Source organism: Gorilla gorilla, chromosome 6 (assembly GCF_029281585.2).
Source record: "Gorilla gorilla gorilla isolate KB3781 chromosome 6, NHGRI_mGorGor1-v2.1_pri, whole genome shotgun sequence".
In the NCBI taxonomy this organism is placed as follows: Eukaryota; Metazoa; Chordata; class Mammalia; order Primates; family Hominidae; genus Gorilla; species Gorilla gorilla.
Window position 1 is genome coordinate 84656535 of NC_073230.2, and position 20966 is coordinate 84677500.

General features: G+C 47.3%; 1 protein-coding gene and 1 long non-coding RNA gene across 9 annotated transcripts in view; one reads left to right on the forward strand and one right to left on the reverse strand.

Moving 5' to 3' along the window:
* The window catches only part of LOC115935377 (general transcription factor II-I repeat domain-containing protein 1-like), a 32692-nt gene extending 23468 nt beyond the window's left edge, over positions 1–9224 (reverse strand). Inside the window, exons 1-4 of the mRNA XM_031013391.2 lie at positions 8896–9224; positions 2141–2178; positions 1552–1632; positions 348–437 (exon numbers count right to left, since the gene is read on the reverse strand). Of these exons, the coding sequence (XP_030869251.2) occupies positions 348–437; positions 1552–1632; positions 2141–2178; positions 8896–9215 (529 nt within the window). The 5' untranslated portion in view covers positions 9216–9224. The remainder of the gene's footprint in view (positions 1–347; positions 438–1551; positions 1633–2140; positions 2179–8895) is intronic.
* A 140-nt stretch (positions 9225–9364) lies between these two features.
* The window catches only part of LOC129534737 (uncharacterized), a 111428-nt gene continuing 99826 nt past the window's right edge, over positions 9365–20966 (forward strand). For 5 of the 8 annotated variants that reach the window (XR_010134697.1, XR_010134699.1, XR_010134698.1 and 2 more), the window contains exons 1-5: positions 11451–11916; positions 12841–13010; positions 18272–18330; positions 19430–19484; positions 20806–20893. This is a non-coding gene — a long non-coding RNA (uncharacterized lncRNA). Of the gene's footprint in view, positions 9707–11450; positions 11917–12584; positions 12645–12840; positions 13011–18271; positions 18331–19429; positions 19485–20805; positions 20894–20966 lie in introns of those variants that run through there. The other 3 variants (XR_010134693.1, XR_010134694.1, XR_010134696.1) reach the window with 3 other exon arrangements.

Here is a 20966-nt window from a genome sequence, read left to right on the forward strand (position 1 = left end):
CATGGCGAAAGCCTGTCTCTACTAAAAATACAAAATTAGCCAGGCATGGTGGCACGTGCCTGTAATCCCAGCTACTCAGGAGGCTGAGGCAGGAAAATCGCTTGAACTCGGGAGGCGGAGGTTGCAATGAGCTGAGATTGCTCCAAAGTCTCTAAATAAATAAATAGAGCCTACTTGAGGTTTCCAAAAGGAACCCAGCCTTGGATTGGGGTCAGGCATATATTGGGTTTCCTCTACTAGAGGCGGTCAAAATCAAGAAATGTCTGGGGCCCGCCTGGCCCACCCCTTTCCGTTTGCTCCCTGGGGAGATGAGTCCTAAGCACCACCAGCCCAGGTCCATTTCTTACCTGTCAGCGTCTCCATCCCATAACCAGAATCCTCTGACGGCAGGTGCCCAGGCATTGAGTCTGTCATTTCCTCAGAGGTTGGCAAGGCGTCTGAAGACAAAACTCCAAATGACACGGGTGTCTTCTGCCTGTCATACTCCTGTCACAGTCCTTCAGGGACCACCCAGCCCAGTCTCCCCACAGGCAAGGGTCTTTTTCTTTCTCTCTTTTTTTTTTTGGTTCGAGATGGAGTCTCACACTGTCGTCCAGGCTGGAGTGCAGTGGCGCCATGTCGGCTCACTGTAACCTTTGCCTCCTGGGTTCAAGCGATTCTCCTTCCTCAGCCTCCCGAGTAGCTGGGACTACCAGCGTGAGCTACCATGCCTGGCTAATTTTTGTGTTTTTAGTAGAGATGGGGTTTCACCATGTTGGCCAGGCTGGTCTCAAACTCCTGACCTCTGGTGATCTGCCCGCCTCGGCCTCCCAAAGTGCTGGGATTACAGACGTGAGCCACTGCGCCGAGTCATTTTTTTTTTTTTGAGATAGGGTCTCGCTCTGTTGCCCAGGCTGGAGTGCAGTGGTGCGATCACAGCTCACTGCAGCCTCCAACTCTTGGTCTCAAGTGATCCTCCTGCCTCAGCCTCCTGAGAAGCTACACCGACAGGCACACGCCACCACATCTGGTTAACTTTTTGTATTTTTAGTAGAGATGGGGGTCTTGTTATGTTGCCCAGGCTGGTCTTGAACTCCTAGCCTCAAGCAATCCTCCCATGTCAGCCACCCAAAATGCCAGGATTACAAGCATGAGCCACTGTGCCCGGCATCCTCTTGGCTTCTGACAGTCACCCCATACTGAGGATCCAGTGCCCAAATCTACCCTCTCCTCTGAAGATGTGGAAAATGAGGCTTGGTAGGGGGTAGGGTCCAACTCAGAGCCTCTCACGCTCACGCCTTTTTCTTCTCACCAGCCTCACAAATCCCAGGGAAGCCAAGCCAGGGAGGTGAAGTTTGAGGGGACCTTCTGGAAGGTCAGAGCTGAGAACACTGATTCTCAACACAGGGGACAGATGTGGCCAGAAAAAGCATTCACAATACCCTGATGTTTCTCAGAATCCACGGAGAGAAACAGTGGCCTGGAGGCCTCTTCTTCACCAGGGCAGACCCTCGGGAGGCTAACGATACGGCCCTGATTTCTGCAGGGGGTGGTCAGACACCCGTCCCTTACCTGGGACAGTGACCTGAATGATGTCCAGAACCTCTGGTTCAATTCTGATCGGCCTCAGCCCACCCAGCTCCCCAGAGGTTCCTGCAAGGAGGAAAGGAAGGATCTGGTCAAGCCTGGCACAAGCCTGACTGGGCAGAGTGAGTCTTTCCAGAACATTCTGGTGTCTGTAACTTGTTATTGAGGCCCTACCTAGGACAAGTCATGTCAGTCCCCTGGCTCCTGCCCAGACCAGAACTGGAGGTCAGGGGGGCCCTCAGGCCAGGCTTAGAGGCTCCAATTTACAGACCCAGTGACTAAGACCCCCTAGAGGGGAGGCTGCTGGTCCAAGATCCTGGGGCCTGGGTCTAGGCATCAACAGGAGGCAGTGGTGATGGCCAGCACCCAGCTCTTCATGTCCCTGACCCCAGTAAGCTCCCAGCATGCCTTGCACCTCAGCGCTGTGAGGCCTGGGAGATGCAGGTGGGCAGAGGAGGCTCGTTAGCACTCCAGGCTCATGGGCTGAGTTGAGCTCCCCACCAAGGCTGTCGGGTAGGGCTGGTGGTTGCCCTCCCGGACCATGACACACACAGTGGGCCCTATTCCTTCTCACCTGGCCCGCAGTCTTCAGACATGCTGCCCTTGTCTGACCTGTGAAGGGAAGCAGGAAATGACACCTGTCAGCCAAGTCCAGGGCCACCCTGCCCCAGCCTTGCCCCTCCAGGCGGTCGGGGCCCACTGCGGGCGCCACTGCAGAAGGCATCCCTGTCCCCATCGGCCCCTGGCTCACAGGATGGTGCTCCCCATCTCCACCAGGAAGACAGTTTCCCCATGCGCTGTCTCCAGGGACCACAATTTCCAGGGTTGGCCGAGCCAGGTACGTGCTCACTGTCCTGGGGTGAACCATCTGGGGAATCCCTCTTCTTAACCATCTGGGAGCTCTAGGGCTCCTGAGCTTGACACAGTGGGGTTTTGATCACTGCTTGTGGGAGACTGAGACCTGCAGGGTCTGGAAAGGCTTAAGAATCTGGGGAGGGGGCTGGGGAATGAAGGTGGCAGGAACCCTGGGACGGATGATTTGGTTAATTCCCTCCCTCCAAGAGAACTGCGGGGAGAGGCCTGATATGATTTGGGGATTCTGGGAGAAACGGCCCACCCCTACTCCTAAGAGGTCAGAATGTGCTTGGGGGGTGTTGGTGGATGGTAGCCAAACTGATTGCTGGGGGCAGGGTCTGGTGGGCACTCAGGACAGGCATTGAACCTGGTGTTGGTATGTATGTATGCATGTAGTATGTATGTATATGTATATATGCATCCATGTATTTTTTTTTGAGACAGAATCTTGCTCTGTTGCCCAGGCTGGAGTGCAATGGCACAAATATTGGCTCACTGCAACCTCCGCTTCCGGGGTTCAAGTGATTCTCCTGCCTCAACCTCCTGAGTGGCTGGAACTATAGGCATGTGCCACCACACCTGGCTAATTATTTTTAGTATTTTTAGTAGAGACGGGGTTTACAATGTTGGCCAGGTTGGTTTCAAACTCCTGACCTCAGGTGATCTGCCTGCCTCAGCCTCCCAAAGTCCTGGGATTACAGGCATTAGCCATCGTGCCTGGCCTCATGTTTGTATTTTTGAGACAAGGTGTTACTCTGTTGTCCAGGCTGGAGTGCAGTGGTGCAATCACAGCTCACTGCAGCCTTGACCTCCCAGGCTCAAGCAATCCTCCCACCTCAGCCTCCCAAGTAGCTGGGACCACAGGTACCAGCCACCACGCCCAGCTAACTTTTTATTTTTTGTAGAGACAAGGGTCTCACTATGTTGCCCAGGCTGGTGTCAAACTCCAGGGGTCAAGAGGTCCACCCACCTTGGCCTCCCAAAGTGCTGGGATTACAGGAGTAAGCCACCAAGCCCGGCCTGGCATGGGCGTGTATTTATTTTGAGACAAAGTCTTGCTCTGTCACCCAGGCTGGAGTGCAGTGGCACAATCTCAGCTCACTACAACCTCTGCCTTTCAGGTTCAAGCGATTCTCCTGCCTCAGCCTCCTGAGTAGCTGGGATTACAGGTGCCTGCCACCAGGCCCAGCTAATTTCTTGTATTTTTAGTAGAGATGGGGTTTCACCATATTGGTCAGGCTGGTCTCAAACTCCTGAACTCAGGCGATCCACCCGCCTCAGACTCCCAAAGAGCTGGGATTACAGGTATAAGCCACCGCTCCTGGCCTTTATTTTCTTTTTTTTATTTTTGAGACGAAGTCTCATTCTGTCATCCAGGCTGGAGTGCGGTGGCACAATCTCGGCTCACTGCAAGCTCTGCCTCCTGGGTTCACGCCATTCTCCTGCCTCAGCCTCTCGAGTAGCTGGAACTACAGACGCCTGCCACCACGCCAGGCTACTTTTTGTATTTTTAGTAGAGACGGGGTTTCACCACGTTGGCCAAGACGGTCTCCGTCTCTTGACCTCGTGATCCGCCCGCCTCGGCCTCCCAAAGTGCTGGGATTACAGGTGTGAGCCACTGCGCCTAGCCTATTTTCTTTTAATGAGAACCTCAGCCAGGCACAGTGGCTCAGCCCTGTTATCCCAGTCCTTTGGGAGGCCGAGGCAGGAGGATCACTTGAGGCCAGGAGTTCAAGACCATCCTGGACAACATAGTGAGACCTCCGTCTCCGTTAAAAAAAAAAAAAAGAGGGGACCTCATTGAGGGTATATAGGAAATGAAACTAAGATATAATATATTTTGGCTTTGTAAATCAATGTTTTCACATATTGGTTTTGTTAGATTTATTTTTCCATCGGTGAAAACATTTTTTGAACACAAATTCCTTTTCCAGTTAAATAATTTGTAAGTAAAGTTTATTCAAATGTATGTTAAAACATTTAATAGTTGTCTTCTGAAGTTTGTCTTTATGTACATCAAGATATTGGTTGTCTTGTTTTAAATGTATCATTGGATATCACATATTCTATTCGTTGTTTAATAAGGGTAATGCCCATCTAGGAATGAATAGTTTTTTAAAATCAAAAATAAGAAGACAAATGACACACTCCACGTGGCAGGTAAAAGGTTAATGAGCTTCACATATAAAGAACTTCTTCAAATAAATAAAGAAAAAACATTTAGGCCGGGAGCGTTGGCTCACGCCTGTAATCCCAGCACTTCGGGAGGCCAAGGTGGGTGATCACTTGAGGTCAAGAGTCTGAGACTAGCCTAGTAACATGGTGAAACCCTGTCTCTACTAAAAATACAAAAAAAATTAGCTCGGCCGGGCTTGGTGGCTCACACCTGTAATCCCAGCACTTTGGGAGGCCGAGGCGGGTGGATCATGAGGTCAGGAGATCAAGAGTCTGAGACTAGCCTAGTAACATGGTGAAACCCTGTCTCTACTAAAAAATACAAAAAATTAGCCAGGTGTAGTGGCGGGCACCTGTAGTCCCAGTTACTCGGGAGGCTGAGGCAGGAGAATGGCATGAACCCAGGAGGCAGAGCTTGCAGTGAGCCGAGATTGCACCACTGCACTCCAGCCTGGGTGACAGAGTGACTCCGTCTCAAAAAAAAAAAAAAAAATTAGCTCGACGTGGTGGCTCATGCTTGTAATCCCAGCTACTAGGGAGGCTGAGGCAGCAGAATCGCTTCAACCCATGAGGCAGAGGTTGCAGTGAGCAGAGATGGCACCATTGCACTCTAGCCTGGGTGACAAGAACGAAGCTCTGTCTCAAAAAAAAAAAAAAAAAAAGGAAAGAATATTTGACATGAAAATGAAAGGTATTTTTTATAATATAGTCAATACATTAAGTGAAAGAGCAGATTACACCACAGTACATATAGTGTGTTTATATTTTGAGAAAATATATATTTTGAATATTGGAATTATATACACCCAACTAGTAATGTTATCCATTGATTCATGGAATTACAAGTGACTTTTTTTTTTGCTTGTCCCTATTTTCCAATTTTTCTACAGTGACCATACTTGCAATAATTAAACATAGTATGGTCATTTAAAATATGTGCCCAAATTCTCCGATACCCTCTTCAAAGGCAGAGCCCAGTCCCTATCCCCTTGAATGTGAGCTGGGTTACGTGATTCCCTTCTGACAGATAGGAAAAAGCAAAAGTGATGGCTTGCAACTTTGCAAACTACATCATAAAAGGTACTGTGGCTTCCTCCTTGCTCACTCTTTGATTACTCACTTGGGAAAGCCAGCTGTCACACCATGACACCTAAGCAGCCTGTAGAGAGGCTCATGTAACAGGAACTGAGGCCTCCTGTCAGCAGTCACATGAGGGAGCCATCTTGGAAACAGGCTTTAGGTGACTGCAGTCTCAGTGGACAGCTTGAGTGCAATGTCATGAGACACCCTGAGCCCAAATGACCCAGCTATGCCACTCCTGAATTCCTGACCCACAGAAATGGAGATCCTAAGTATTTTATTTATTTATTTATTTATTTATTTATTTATTTTTGAGACAGAGTCTCACTCTGTCACCCAGGCTGGAGTGCGGTGGTGTGATCTTGGCTCACTGTAACCTCTTCCTCCCGGGCTCAAGTGATTCTCCCCCATCAGCCTCCTGAGTAGCTGGGACCACAGGTGTGCACCACCACGCCTGGCTAATGTTTGCATTTTCTGTAGGGATGGAGTCTCACTATGTTGCCCAGGCTGATCTTAAACTGCTGGACTCAAGCCATCTGCCCACCTCGGCCTACCAAAGTATTGGGATTACAGGCATGAGCCACTGTGCCTGGCCCTAAGTATTTATTTTAAGCCACTAGGTCTGGAGTAATTTGTTACATAGCAGCAGATAAATAATACACATATTTTCTATAGCGATCACATTTATAATTTAAATTGAATTAAAAAGGCTGGGAGCAGTGACTCATGCCTGTAATCCTAGCACTTCAGGAGGCTGAGGCTGGAAGATCGCTTGAAGCCCAGGAGTTTGAGACCAGCCTGGGCAATATGGCAAAACACCTTCTCTACAAAATACAAAAAAAAAAAAATTAGCTGGGTGTGGGCTGGACGCAGTGGCTCATGCCTGTAATCCCGGGACTTTGGGAGGCTGAGGTGGGTGGATCACGAGGTCAGGAGATCAAGACCATCCTGGCTAATACGGTGAAACCCCGTCTCTATTAAAAATACAAAAAATTTAGCCAGACGTGGTGACAGGCACCTGTAGTCCCAGCTACTTAGGAGGTGGAGGCAGGAGAATGGCATGAACCCAGGAGGCAGAGCTTGCAGTGAGCCGAGATCACGCCACTGCACTCCAGCCTGGGCAACAGAGTGAGACTCTATCTCAAAAAACAAACAAACAAACAAAAATTAGCCAGGTGTGGTGGCGTGTACCTGTAGTCCCAGATACTTGGAGACTATGGTGGGAGAATCACCTGAGTCAAGGAAGTCGAGGCTGCAGTGAGCTGTGACTGTGCCACTGTACTCCAGCCTGCATGACAGAGTGAGATTTTGCCTCAAAAAAATTTTTTTTTTGGCTGGGCGCAGTGGCTCATGCATTTTGGGAGGCCGAGGCAGGTGGATCATGAGGTCAAGAGATCAAGACCATCCTGGCCAACATGGCGAAACCCTGTCTCTACTAAAAATACAAAAATTAGCTGGGCATGGTGGCATGCGCCTGTAGTCCCAGCTACTCGAGAGGCTGAGGCAGGAGAATCACTTGAACACAGGAGGCGGAGGTGGCAGTGAGCCGAGATCATGCCACTGCACTCCAGCTCAAAAAAAATATATATATATTTTTTAATTAACAAGTTCTAGTATCTAAAATGAGCAAAATCGTCATGTGTGGTGGATCACACCTGTAATCCCAGCACTTTGGGATGCCAAGGCATGTGGATCATCTGAGGTCAGGAGATCAAGACCAGGCTGCAGTGAGCCAAGATTGCACCACTGCACTCCAGCTGGGGAGACAGAGTGAGACTCCATCTCAAAAAAAAAAAAAAAAAAAAAAAAAGTAAATATGCGTTTGAAAAGAACAGCATCAGCCAGGTACAGTGGCTCACGCCTGTAATCCCAGCACTTTGGGAGGCCGAGGGTAGAGGATAGCTGAGCCCAGGAGTTTGAGACCACCCTGGGCAACATGGTGAAACCCTGTCTCTACAAAAAATACAAAAATTAGCCAACTGTGGTAGTAAACACCTGTAGTCTGAGCTACTTGGGAGGCTGGGGAAAGGATTGCTTGAGTCTAGGAGGTCGAGGCTGCAGTGAGCCATGATTGCGCCACCTCACTCCAGCCTGGGCAACACAGCAAGACCCTCTCTCAAAAAAGAAAACATGCAAAAAGAAAACAAAATAGAACAGCATCATTTCCTTATCATTAGTTTGAAGGAAGGGAATCACTGGTAAAAGTTTCCATTTTCCTTTTTTTGAGATGGAGTCTCACTCTGTCGCCCAGGCTGGAGTGCAATGGCGCAATCTCGGCTCACTGCAACCTCTGCCTCCCGGGTTCACACCATTCTCCTGCCTCAGCCTCCTGAGTAGCTGGGACTACAGGCGCCCATCACGACGCCCAGCTAATTTTTTGTATTTTTGTAGAGACCGAATTTCACCATGTTGCTCAAGCTAGTCTGGAACGCCTGAGCTCAAGGGATCTGCCCACCTCGGCCTCCCAAAGTGCTGGGATTAAGGGCGTGAATTACCAGGCCGGCCCAATTACTTTCTTCAGTCTGAGCATGAGCACTGGAAGAAAAGCTCTCACTCGCATGTAATTTTTTTTAGAGACATGGTCTCCCTCTGTCACCCAGGCTGAAGTGCAGTGGCGTAATCTCAGCTCACGGTAACCTCAACCTCCCGGGCTCCAAATATATATATATATATATATTTTTTTTTTTTAGATGGAGTCTCGGTCTGTCGCCCAGGCTGGAGTGCAGTGGCGCGATCTCGGCTCACTGCAGCCGCCGCCTCCCGGGTTCAAGCAATTCTCTGCCTCTGCCTCTGCCTCAGCCTCCCGAATATCTGGTATTACATGTGCCCGCCACCACGCCCGGCTAATTTTTTAATTTTTAGTATAGACGGCATTCACCATGATGGCCAGGATGGTCTTGAATTTCCGACCTCGTGATCCACCTGTCTCGGCCTCCCAAAGTGCTGGGATTAAAGGCGTGAGCCACCGTGCCCGGCCCGATCGCTTATATTTTTAAAAAGATGTTTTCTTGGTTTCCTAGCCCCTCGTACCCCCTACAAAGTTCCAAAGGCTTTGATGTTGTTGCAAAGGCCATGAGAGGTCAAGCCGAGGAGTGCAGCTCCCTAATGCGGTGTAGCATCAGACGGGGCCGATGCTGCCCAGAATGAGCGGCGCCGGGCGGTGGGGGACGCTGCCGGTGTCCCCGGGACCTGGCTGGGGGAGGAGTTGGGGGGGCGCACCTACACAGGCTCAGGTGACGCGAGTGTGCGGCAAGGGCTGTAGCCGGAGCTAGCGGGCTTGTGGTGGCCACTGAGGAGCTTCTGCCCGACCGTGCCCTCCAGGCCACAGCCGCTTGGTGCGCAGCGCCTACTCGCTCAGCGTCAGGCCCTTGCTGCGCCCTACGCCGCAGGCTGGGAAGTCGCGCAGGTAGCAGTAGTACAGGCAGTGGTAAAGCTCGTCCTTGTAGCTTATTGGTGTCGGCGGCCGGGTCGGAGCCTGCGGACACTAACCCGCCGCCTGCTGACACTGACCCGCAGTCTGTGGCCACGCATCTGCGCATGCACTCTCCTGGAATACCCAGCCGCCGCGCCTCGAGTTCCGATTGGTTCTACAGAAGGGGCGGGCCTCTGCGATGTCACAGGGGCGCGCCTCCGCTGACGTCACAGGCGCGGGCCTTCCGGCGACGTAATAGCGTCGGCCTTCGGCGACGTCACAGTGACGCTACAGTGCCTGGAGCTGGGCTGTTTTCTCCAGGGTTTGGAGCCTGGTGACCGTGACTTCCCCGCCATGTTCTGTGTGTTGCTGGCTGGAGAAGGGTAGTTGACAAACTCCGACCCAGCACAGTGTTTCTGTGGGTCAAAACTAGAAAACTGTCCGGGCTCCGCCGAGGCGGAAGGATCCCTTCAGGCCAGGAGTTAAAGAGCGGCCTGGGCAACATGGCGCGACCCCATCTCTGTAGTCCCTCCTCAGCTTCCCAGATACTTGAACCCCAAGGTTCAAGGCTGCAATGAGCTATGATCCCATCACAGCACTCCATCCTGCGAGACTGAGGTAAACCTTGTCTAAAAATATAAACTATCCAAGTGTGCAACAGGGAGGGACCGCTTAAAGAAAACATGGTAATTGTATGTTCGAATACTTTTAACAAGTGCAAAATGTATAGGCTTAAATAAATAGGGCTGGCCGGGCGCGTTGGTTCACGCCTGTAATTCCAACATTTTGTGTGCCCGAGGCATTCCGATCACTTGAAGTCGGGAACTCGAGACCAGCCTGGCCAATATGGTGCAACCCCATCTCTACTAAAAATATAAAAATTAGGCCAGGCACCTTGCATCGTTTCAGGAGGCTCGCACCTCCCTAAGGGCCCGGTAATTGAACCCCTCGGACCTGAGGGTGAGAAACCTTGGCTTAGTTCTTCCCAGGGTGATCAGCCCAGGGGTAAGAGAGGAGAGGCCAGAAAGCAGGACCCATGAGAAGGGCCCCCTCCTGGAGTTTGAGGCCCATTCCTTCCTGCCCCTGCGTCTCCTCTGTCCAGGACTCCTGCCTGCTCTGCCCCACTCCTGGGGCCATGGCCATGGGGGGCTGCTTTTGGGTACAGGCCCCAGCGGCAACCCTGGGCCCAAAGTGGGCAGGCTCACCTGGAGGGGGGGGGATCAGAGTAAAATGGCAAGAAGCGAGGGGAAAAGCCGCCCTGGAAGCGCGCTTCTCTGCCCCCTGACGTCAGTGGGTGCACTCTTCCCTCACCTCACTCAGGCAGCGGCATGAGTTACCTGGGAGCACTGTCCTGCTGCTTCTGCTGCCTCTTTTTAGTCTTGGGGCTACCATAACACTTTCCCTTCCCCAGCCCTCCCAACCTGGTGGGAGTTTGGGCTTCCCTCTTACAGGGTCCTGGGGACAGGCGGGTCCTGGGGATAGGCCCGTCCTGTATCATACCTGCAGCGAGACCCTTTTTTTTCTCCAGGTCCTGGGGAGCAGCCAGGCTTCATGAGTTAAATGCAGATCTGAACCATACCAAGTTGGGATTGGGGTACACATTCTTCCCCTCTGAAAACTAGCTAGGGGTTCCAACTTGGTGAGAGGGAGAGTGGGACAGAGCCAGACCAGACAAGAACTGATCACCTGGAAAAACCTGCCATCAAAGACCTTGACGAGTGCTGGGTGCGGTGGCTCACTCCTGTAATCCCAGCACTTTGGGAGGCTGAGACAGGTGGATCACTTGAGGCCAAGAGTTCGAGTCTAGCCTGGGCAACATGGCAAAACCCTGTCTCTGCTAAAAATACAAAAATTAGCTAGGTGTGCTACGCTCATGTAATCCCAACTACTCAGGAGGTTGAGGCAGGAGAATCGTTTGAACTGGGGAGGCAGAGGTTGAAGTGAGCCGAGATTGTGCCACTGCACTCCAGTCTGGGAGACAGAGTGAAACTGTGTCTCAAAAAAAAAGAAAAAAGAAAATGGCTTTGGCAGAGGGGCTGGCCTGGCAGTGCCTTCCCTTGGGTTTCTCCTGGGTAGGCCCCTGCCATGAGGAGGTGCTTCCTTCTGCCTGTTCATGGCCCACAGCAAAGGAATGTCTGCTTCTGGGGGTTGGGTGGGGGACTGCTGGCAGAACTGGAAACCTTCTTCAGGTGGGTTTTTTTTTTTTTTTTTTTTGAGATGGAATCTCACTCTGTCACCCAGGCTAGAGGGCAGTGGCGCAATCTCAGCTCACTGCAACCTCCATCCCCCCTCCCCCATCCCCCCGCGGCCCCCTCCGGGTTCAAGTGATTCCCGTGTGTCAGCCTCCTGAGTAGCTGAGATTACAGGCATGCGCCACCACACCTGGCTAATTTTTGTATTTTTTGTAGAGACGGGGTTTCACCATGTTGGCCAGGCTGGTCTGGAACTCCTGACCTGAAGTGATCTGCCCACCTCGGCTTCCCAAAGTGCTGGGATTGCAGGTGTGAGCCACTGCGCCTGGCCCCTTCAGGTGGGTTTTGAGGCCACGTTGCTGCTGCAATAAATTACCACACACTTAGTGGCTTAAAACAGCACAGAGGTATTCCCTTACATTTCTGAAGGCCAGAATTCTAAAATCAGTCCCACTGAGTCAAGGTGGGAGCAGGGTCAGTGCCTTCCCAGGCTCTGCGGGAGAATGTTTCCTGGCCCTGGAGGCGGCCTGTACTCCTTAGCTTGTGCTACCCTTCTGGAATGACTCGAGTTTCCTGCTTTCATCACTACACCTCCCACCGCTCTCCATCACCTGCTGTGCTCTTACAAGGATCCAGGTGAGTACATAAACCCTGCCGGGACAAGCTGGCCAAAGACCCTTAACTTCATTATACTTGCAAAGCCCCTTTTGCCATATAAGGTCGTGTTCACCGGTTCCCGGAATTAGGATATGGGCATCTTGGGGGCATCAGCCTACTACAGCTAGGCTACAAAACTGTTACACCCTCCTGGTGTTTCAATGATTGGGAGAAAAAGGGTTGGGATTTTTTGCTTTGGGGTCCCTATTAAACTTGTATATGTAAGGTCTGGGGTCCCTCTTAACCTTGTGTTTTTGTTTTTTGAGACGGAGTATTGCTCTGTCATCCAGGCTGGCAGTGGCGTGGTCTCGGCCCACTGTAACATCCGCCTCCTGGGTTCAAGCAATTCTCCTGCCTCAGCTTCCCAAGTAGCTGGGACTACGGGCGCCTGCCACCACGCCTGGCTAAGTTTTGTATTTTTGGTAGAGATGGGGGTGGGACTGGGGGGTGGGGGAGGGGAGGGGGAGTTTCTACCGTGTTGCCCTTAGCTCAAAGCGATCTGCCCTGCCTCTGCTCCTGAAATGCTAGGATTACAGGCCCGCACCACCACCACTGTAAAATCTTATTTCCACACAGCTGAGACATGTTTTAGGAAGTTTGCTAAAAGACCCCTGGAGACCTCCTCATTGTGGCCTCCCTGCTGTTGTGTTTAATTTGGTTGATCTTCTCTGCCCTCCTGCTTTTCAGAATTAAAAGGCTAAAAAGAGGTACTAAACTTTAAAACTTCTCTTACGGTCTCCCTTTAAAGTAATTCTAAGAACCTACAAAAAGGGGGAAATTTTTTTCGAAAGCAGTAAAATGGTATGGTTTGTTAGGATGTAAAATATAGAAAATAAGTCATTATATGTTATTGCTGCTCTGACAGAGGGATGTATTGAGAATCAACTTTTGGTCAATTTTCAGAGAAATGGAATTATTGTATTGCTGATCTACGTAAACAAGTTGAAGAATTGTCTGAAAGAAAATATGGTGTGTCTAAACTGGAAAAGTCCTGTGATAGTTTGTTCATGAGCATTTACACAATGGAGTTACTGTTCATCATGGGGGTACTGTGGACCAGCCCAGGGCTGCTGGTGAGTCATGCCATCCTTATATGTCTCTCCTTGTAAGGTACTTTGTAGTGTCTGTCTAAATATTAGAAACATTCTTTGTTTCTAGATTGCTAGAAAGCTAAGGAAAAGTTGTATTTCTCTAATTATCAATTAGCATTTCTTTTAAACGTTCAGCATAGATATTTGGGATTTATTTACATATTTATTGCAAATCCCTGGATCTTAGGGATTTAATTGAATATATACACACATATATATACGTATATATATACACACACATATATACGTATATATGTACACACATATACGTATATATATACACACATATATACATATATACACGTATATATATACCCGTGTATATATATACGTATATATACACACATTATATATATACGTATATCATATATACGTGTGTATATATATATATATTGTTTTTTGAGATGGAGTCTCACTCTGTCACCGAGGCTGGAGTGCAGTGGTGCGATTTCAGCTCACTGCAACCTCCGTCTGCCAGGTTCAAGCAATTCTCTGCCTCAGCCTACCAAGCAGGTGGGATTACAGGTGCCCACCACCACGCCCCACTAATTTTGTATTTTTAGGTGAGACAAGGTTTCACGATCTTGGCCAGGCTGGTCTTGAACTCTGGACCTTGTGATCCACCCACCTCGGCCTCCCAAAGTGCTGGGATTATAGGCATGAGCCAACTCGCCAGGCCATTTTTTATTTTTTTTAAACTAATTGTTTCTCTCAATCTGCTTTGTTAAATTTGTTAATTTGGCCAGGCACTGTGGCTCACGCCTGTAATCCCAGCACTGTGGGAGTCTGAGGCACGTGGATCACCTGAGATGGGAGTTCGAGACCAGCCTGACCAACATGGAGAAACCCTTTCTCTACTAAAAACACAAAATTATCTGGGCGTGGTGGCGTATGCCTGTAGTCCCAGCTACTCAGGAGGCCAAGGGAGGAGAATTGCTTGAACCTGGGAGGTGGCGGTTGTGGTGAGCCAAGATCACACCATTGCACTCTAGTCTGGGCAACAAGAGCAAAATTCTGTCTAAAAAAAAAAAATTCGATATTCACCAAGATGCCCCTATTGTCTCTACTTTTATCTTGATGCATTACCTAGTTGACGTTAGATTTCAAATTCTTCCTTGCCCTTATACTATTCTATCCTAAAGCCACCTTTATATAATGATGAAAGAAATTAGCAATTTGTTGTTGTCATCTCTTTGATGGTATATAGCAAATGCTCACCTAAAAATAGCAACAACTGGCAAAAAACATCATGTGTTTTGCTGTTTTTATTTGAATGACTGTTTACTTTGCAATCTACTAGCAAGCTATAGAATTGTGTGATATGCAGAATTTTAACTGAAGTGCTTTAAGTGAACATTTAAACATGATAAACCGTATTAATGGTGTTTATGCTTTTTTTTTTGAAATGGAGTTTCACTCTTGTTGCCCAGGCTGGAGTGCAACGGCACGATCTTGGCTCACCGCAACCTCCGCCTCCCAGGTTCAAGCGATTCTCCTACCTCAGCCTCCCGAGTAGCTGGAATTACAGGCATGTGCCACCACACCCGGCTAATGTTTTTGTATTTTTAGTAGAGACGGGGTTTCACCATGTTAGCCAGAATGGTCTCGATCTCCTGACTTCGTGATCTGCCCGCCTCAGCCTCCCAAAGTGCTGGGATTACAGGCTTGAGCCATCACGTCCGGCTGGTGTTTATGTTAATATACTCGAAGCGAACATTTTTTCTTCATCATGAGTAATGTAACATACCCCTCAATGAAAGTCTAGAATTAGAGTAAATTTGCTAATGAATTAATAACTTTTCCATAATATTTTTAGTTATGTGCTTAAGGTTCTTTCAGTGTTTCTCCTACTTTTTAATAGCTTATGCCTTTTTTTGCCTTTTTTATTGGTTCACTTTAAAGCAAAAACCTCATAACATGTGCTATTTGGAAACACTGTAACCTAGTGGTGAGATCATAGGCTCTGGGGACACAGCCTGGCCACGTCTCTTCTCCTTTCTGAGCCTTAGTATCCTCTTTTGTGTTCATGAGAACTGAATATCTATCCCGAAGATGTGATAAGATAGTAAAGTGTTTCACATAATACCGTGCATATAAATACATGGTAAATGCTTCCTTCTTAAGATTTATTGGTTGGTTGATTGATTGATTGAGACAGAATCTCACTCTGTCACCCAGGCTGGAGTGCAGTGGCACTATCTCGGCTCACTACAACCTCTGCCTCCCTGGTTCAAGAAATTCTGCTGCCTCAGCCTCCGAAGTAGCTGGGGTTACAGGTGTGCATCACCACGCCCAGCTAATACCAGCTAATTTTTGTATTTTTGGTAGAGACAGAGTTTTGCCATGTAGGCCAGGCTGGCCTCGAACTTCTGACCTCAGGTGATCCACCTGCCTCCCAAAGTGGGATTACAGGCATGAGCCACCACACCTGGCCCATGTTTTTTTTTTTTTTTTTGAAGATTTTTTAATTTCATGAATAATGGTAATGATTTTTTTTTAATTTAAGTTTTAGGGTACTATTCTGAGTAAAAATAATTTGCTATTACAGTTTTATAAATTGACAATTTTATAAATGTCAATTCTTTTTATAAGGTGAAACAATGTTGTGGGGCTTTTGTTGTGATGGTGATTTATTAGATTATTTTGTTTAAAGACAACGTTCAGCTGTTGTGAAATTACAAAAACAGTCTTCACATTTCATAATTTTAAAGCAATATTAATGGTAATTACCTTAGAGTAAGATAGTTTTGTTGTGATATATAGGTATGATACTGAAGTTTAACGTACAGCAAAGGATATTAAACCTAAGTCAGCACTAATGTGTTATATGGTACACTTGAAACTTTAGTACAGATATCAATGTTTAGCAAATAGACATTAACACATAATGATAGCAAAAAAATGGAGCTGTTCTGATGGGAGACCGTTGATTATGTTTGGTTTTAATACTTCCCATGCTCTTGACTTTTTTTTTTTTTCTTTGAGAGAGAGTCTTGCTCTGTCACCCAGGCTGGAGTGCATGGCACCATCTCAGCTCACTGCAGCCTCCATCTCTCAGGTTCAAGCGATCCTCTCGACTCAGCCTCCCTAGTAGCTGGAACTAAAGGCGAGTGCCACCTCGCCTGGCTGATTTTTGTATTTTTAGTTAGATACGGGGTTTCACCATGTTGGCCAGGCTGGTCTCGAACTCCTGACCTCAGGTGATCAACCTGCCTCGGCCTCGCAAAGTGCTGCGGTTACAGGCATGAGCCACCACACCTGGTCAGCTCTTGACACTTTATAGCTGTTGTATTATTTTAATCTTGAGTAAATAAATGCTCGCTGAAATGTTGCAGTTCACAAGAATCTTCTTCTGTTATTTAAAAAATTATTTGTAAAAGTCCAATTAGGTTACACTAATGTTTATGTTTTGAAAATATTACCTCTTCCGTTTAGTACTAAATGTATTAAATAAAATTAGACGGTGATTTTTTTTGGCTTTATAATGTGGTTCAGATTTTTGTAGAAAGTCTGGCTGTGTCTACATTGCCTTAAAGCAATGGGATAGTTCTCTTTTTTTTTTTTTTTTTGAGCTAGAGTTTCGCTCTTGTTGCCCATGGTGGAGTGCAGTGGTGTGATCTCGGCTCACTGAACATCTGCCTACCAGGTTCAAGCAATTCTCCTAGCTCAGCCTCCTGAGTAGCTGGGATTACAGGCACACACCACCACGCCTGCCTGACTTTTGTATTTTTAGTGGAGTTGGGGTTTCACCATGTTGGCCAGGCGGGTCTCCAACTCCTGACCTCAGGTGATCCTCCCGCTTCAGCCTCCCAAAGTGCTGGGATTACAGGCATGAACCACCTCGCCCCGCCAGGAATGTTTTTTAAGAAGGCTATCTACTTACGGAATTCCTGGCCTTGAGAGGATATTACTTGCAAAGGAAAGGATTCGTTTTGTGATTAAAAAGTAAGACTCTTGGATTCTTGTTGGACTCTTATCTCTGTTCTGAGTAATATATCTTTGTTATTGTTGACAAATATTCATTCACCATTAGGGTTATATTTAATTAAGTTTGAGTTATTTTATGTTTTTTGTTGTTGTTGTTGTTGTTGTTTTGAGAAGGAGTCTCGCTCTGTCGCCCAGGCTGGAGGGCAGTGGCGTGATCTCAGCTCACTGCAATCTCCACCTCCCGGCTTTAAGCAATTCTTTAAACCTCCCGAGTAGCTGGGAATACGGGCACCCACCAACATGCCCCGTTGATTTTTGCATTTTTAGTAGAGACGGGGTTTTACCATTATTGGCCAGGCTGGTCTTGAACTCCTGAGCTTGTGATCCGCCTGCCTCGGACTCCCAAAGTGCTGGTATTACAGACTTGAGCCACTGCATCTGGCCTATTATATGTATTTTTATGTATCACTTTTTAATTTATCTGGGTCCAACATTGAGTCAGTCATGCCAGTGTTACCTTTTGAAACATGAACACTGCCCGCATCTGACTGGCATGCAACTGATATTTTCTTTCACAAGTTTCTGCTACTTTTGCTAAAAATAATAATTTCCATGTCTTGCTTTTAGGCCTGAGATTTTTATAGCATATGTGGGAATATATGATTGTTTCTCTAGATGTGTAGAGGAAGATAGTCTTGAATGCAATGTGAGATTAAAGGATCCCATTTAAGATTTTTGTAATATGCTTCAAAGACCTGTGGGCTGCAAAGTTACCACTTTACTTGTGAGGATACATGCTCCGTGAAGCATGTTATGAGACAATTTGCAATTATTATTTTGTTTTTGTTACTCTGTGGAAACCTCAAATGAAGATTTAGTTGTGCTCAAGCATCCAGATTGTCTTTTCTTAATTTTTTTTCTTTTCCCAAGATGGAGTCTTGCTCTGTCACCGAGGATGCAAGTGCAGTGGCATGGTCTTGACGCACTGCAACCTCTGTCTCCTGGGTTCAGGCAGTTCTCCTGCCTGAGCCTCCCAGGTAGTTTGGATTACAGGCACCTGCCACCATGGCTGGCTAAGTTTTGTATTTTTAGTAGAGATGGAGTTTCACCATGTTGGCCAGGCTGGTCTCGAACTCCTGACCTTGTGATCTGCCAGCCTCTGCCTTCCAAAGTGCTGGGATTACAGGTGTGAGCCACTGTGCCCAGCATGTCTTTTCTTTTCAAAACCACCCTTGGTAATTAAATGTTAAATGTGTACTAGTGGATATTACTTTGCTGAATATTGCCTATGAATATTATTTATTTTCACCTTTCAGACATAATCTTATGAATTCAACACATGAAGATTTACAACTTGATAAACCAGCTTCAGGAGGTAGGTGGCACACCCCAATCAGTCACTTGTGCATCCAGAAGGGAGGGAACGTGTTTCAAATATGAGTAAAGGCAGGGAGGTGTCAAGTTTGCTCACATGTTCACATACCTCACCTATTTTGTGTGGAGTGAGGAGTGCCATGTGGGCATTGTAGGATTGCATAGATAGACTTGGGTGGCCAAGTGGAGGAAGGCCTTAGATCCTACAAAAGCAGTGGCAGTCATTAAATGGTCTCATAGCACTTCTCTCTTAAAATAATGTGGATCTGTCCTTTAGAAAGATTATTCTGGGTTGATTTTGAAGAATAACACAGTGGTAGTTTGAGTGTAGGGGGTAGGAACAGAAGGCCTTTCTCTACTCATGGAAGGAATGTTGAAGTGGGCAGAGTCTTGTTTACTGATTGGGGTTGTATATCTGTGTATATTTGTTGGGGCTCAGTTATAAGGGAGAAGAAAGGTTTAAGATGATGCAAGCTGCTTCTGGCTGTGCTGTGGGACAGTTCATCCAAGATTCAGAAACAGAATTGAGCTGGTTTGGGGGAAAAGTGACTTTTGCGTATTTATCTTATAAAAAAGATGACTTTGGAGATATCCAGGTGGTCTCACCTGAATGTCTGAAAATTGCTATTTTCAAAATTCAAGTCACCAGAATGAGTTTTTTCACTATAAAATGAAGGCAGAGTGGACCATTTAAAAATTTGACTGGGCACAGTGACTCATGCTTGTAATCCCAGCACTTTGGGAGGCTGAGGCAGGTAGATCACCTGAGGTCAGGAGTTCGAGACCAGCCTGGCCAACATGGCAAAACCCTGTGTCAACTAAAAATACAAAAGTTAGCTGGGTGTGGTGGGGCACACTTGTGGTCCCAGCTACTCGGGAGGCTGAGGCAGGAGAATTGCTTGAACCTGGGAGACAGAGGTTGCAGGGAGTTGAGATCATGCCATTGCACTCCAGCCTGGGTGACAGAATGAGACTCCGTCTCAATAATAATAATAATAATAATAATAATAATAATAATTAGTGCACAGCTGTGTGAGAAAGGCCTATACATTTCTTCTAAATGCTTTATTATAATACTAATATCAACTATGTTTTTACAGATCAGAACTTCTTACAATACAACTGATGTTACTCAGCCTAGAACAAATACAACAGGTAACATAGTTGTGAAATCCTTTTTAAAAGCACAGATTAATCTTTAAGCTTTTAAAAATTAATCTTTTAATTTGATGGAACTGCTCCTTCCTTCACCTCCCCGAAAAATCTTTTGCTGAAGCTCAATACAGGCACTCCTTGATTTATCGATATGAACATATGCAGTGTAGGGATCACTCAAGCTTTTTTTTTCTTTCTTCCTTCCTCTTTTTGATACAGAGTCTCACTCTGTCATCCAGGCTGGAGTGCAGTGGTGCAATCTTGGCTAAGTGCCACCAGGCTTAAGCAATTCTCCTGCCTCGGCCTCAGCTTTCTGAGTAGCTGGGATTACAGGCGTGCGCCACCATGCCTGGCCAAATTTTGTATTTTGTGTAGAGACAAGGTTTCACCATTTTGGCCAGGCTGGTCTCAAACTCCTTCGCTCAGGTGATCCTTCTGCCCGAGCCTCCCAAAGTGCTGGATTACAGGTGTGAGTCACCACACCCGGCATTAATGTACTGTGAGGATGCTGACTTCCAGATAGCCATTTTTGGGTCAAGGAAAGTTCAAGTCTCCTGAGTATAGTAGCCATACGTCCTAGAGAGCTTCCTTTTGGTTTGGATACAAAATGTATTTTAGCTTAGTTTTCTTACATTCGGTCGGCAAAATAAGAAAGAGCAGAAGGCTGGGCACGGAGGCTCACGCCTGTAATCCCAGCACTTTGGGTGGCTGAGGCAGGGAGATCACCTGAGGTCAGGAGTTTGAGACCAGCCTGGCCAATACGGTGAAACCCCATCTCTACTAAAAATACAAAAATCAGCCGGGTGTGATGGTGTGTACCTGTAATCCCAACTACTTGGGAGGCTGAGGCATGAGAATTGCTTGAACCCAGGAGGCGGAGGTTGCAGTGAGCCGAGATTGCACCACTACACTCTAGCCTGGGGGATAGAGCAAGACTGTGTCTCCAAAAAAAAAAAAAAAAAAAAAAGAAAAGTTTAGGGACACCCAATAAAACTAGAATTGGAAACTGGGAATTACTCTGTTTGTAGATGATTTCTTTTCAAGATGGGCTAGTGGAGTTTTTGAGCAGCAGCTACATTCTCCTTTCACATCTTCAGGTTTCATAAGGTTACCTTTAGCCCTCTGAGTGATCAGATCTGCCTCACAGTCACTCACGAGAGCCCTTGATCTCGACAAAATGGACATTGAGTAGCTGCGTTCAAATAACTGAGGTGGCAAGAGGGGATCTCCTTCTTGGTTCTTATATATTTTTTTTAAATGAAAGAGCTAGAGAAGCAATCTCAAGGTCAAGATAACTCACCCTGATGTTCTCACTTTTCAGGGATTGTACTGCATTCTGACTTAGGTTCTGCCATCGAACACAGAATGCCCTGATCCTTAGAGGCAGAGGCAGCTCCTCAGCCTATGGGGTAAGTAACCAGGGAATGGAATTCTCACCAATTCTTATTTTCTATGCTAAAAGTTTTACTTTACTATTTGGGC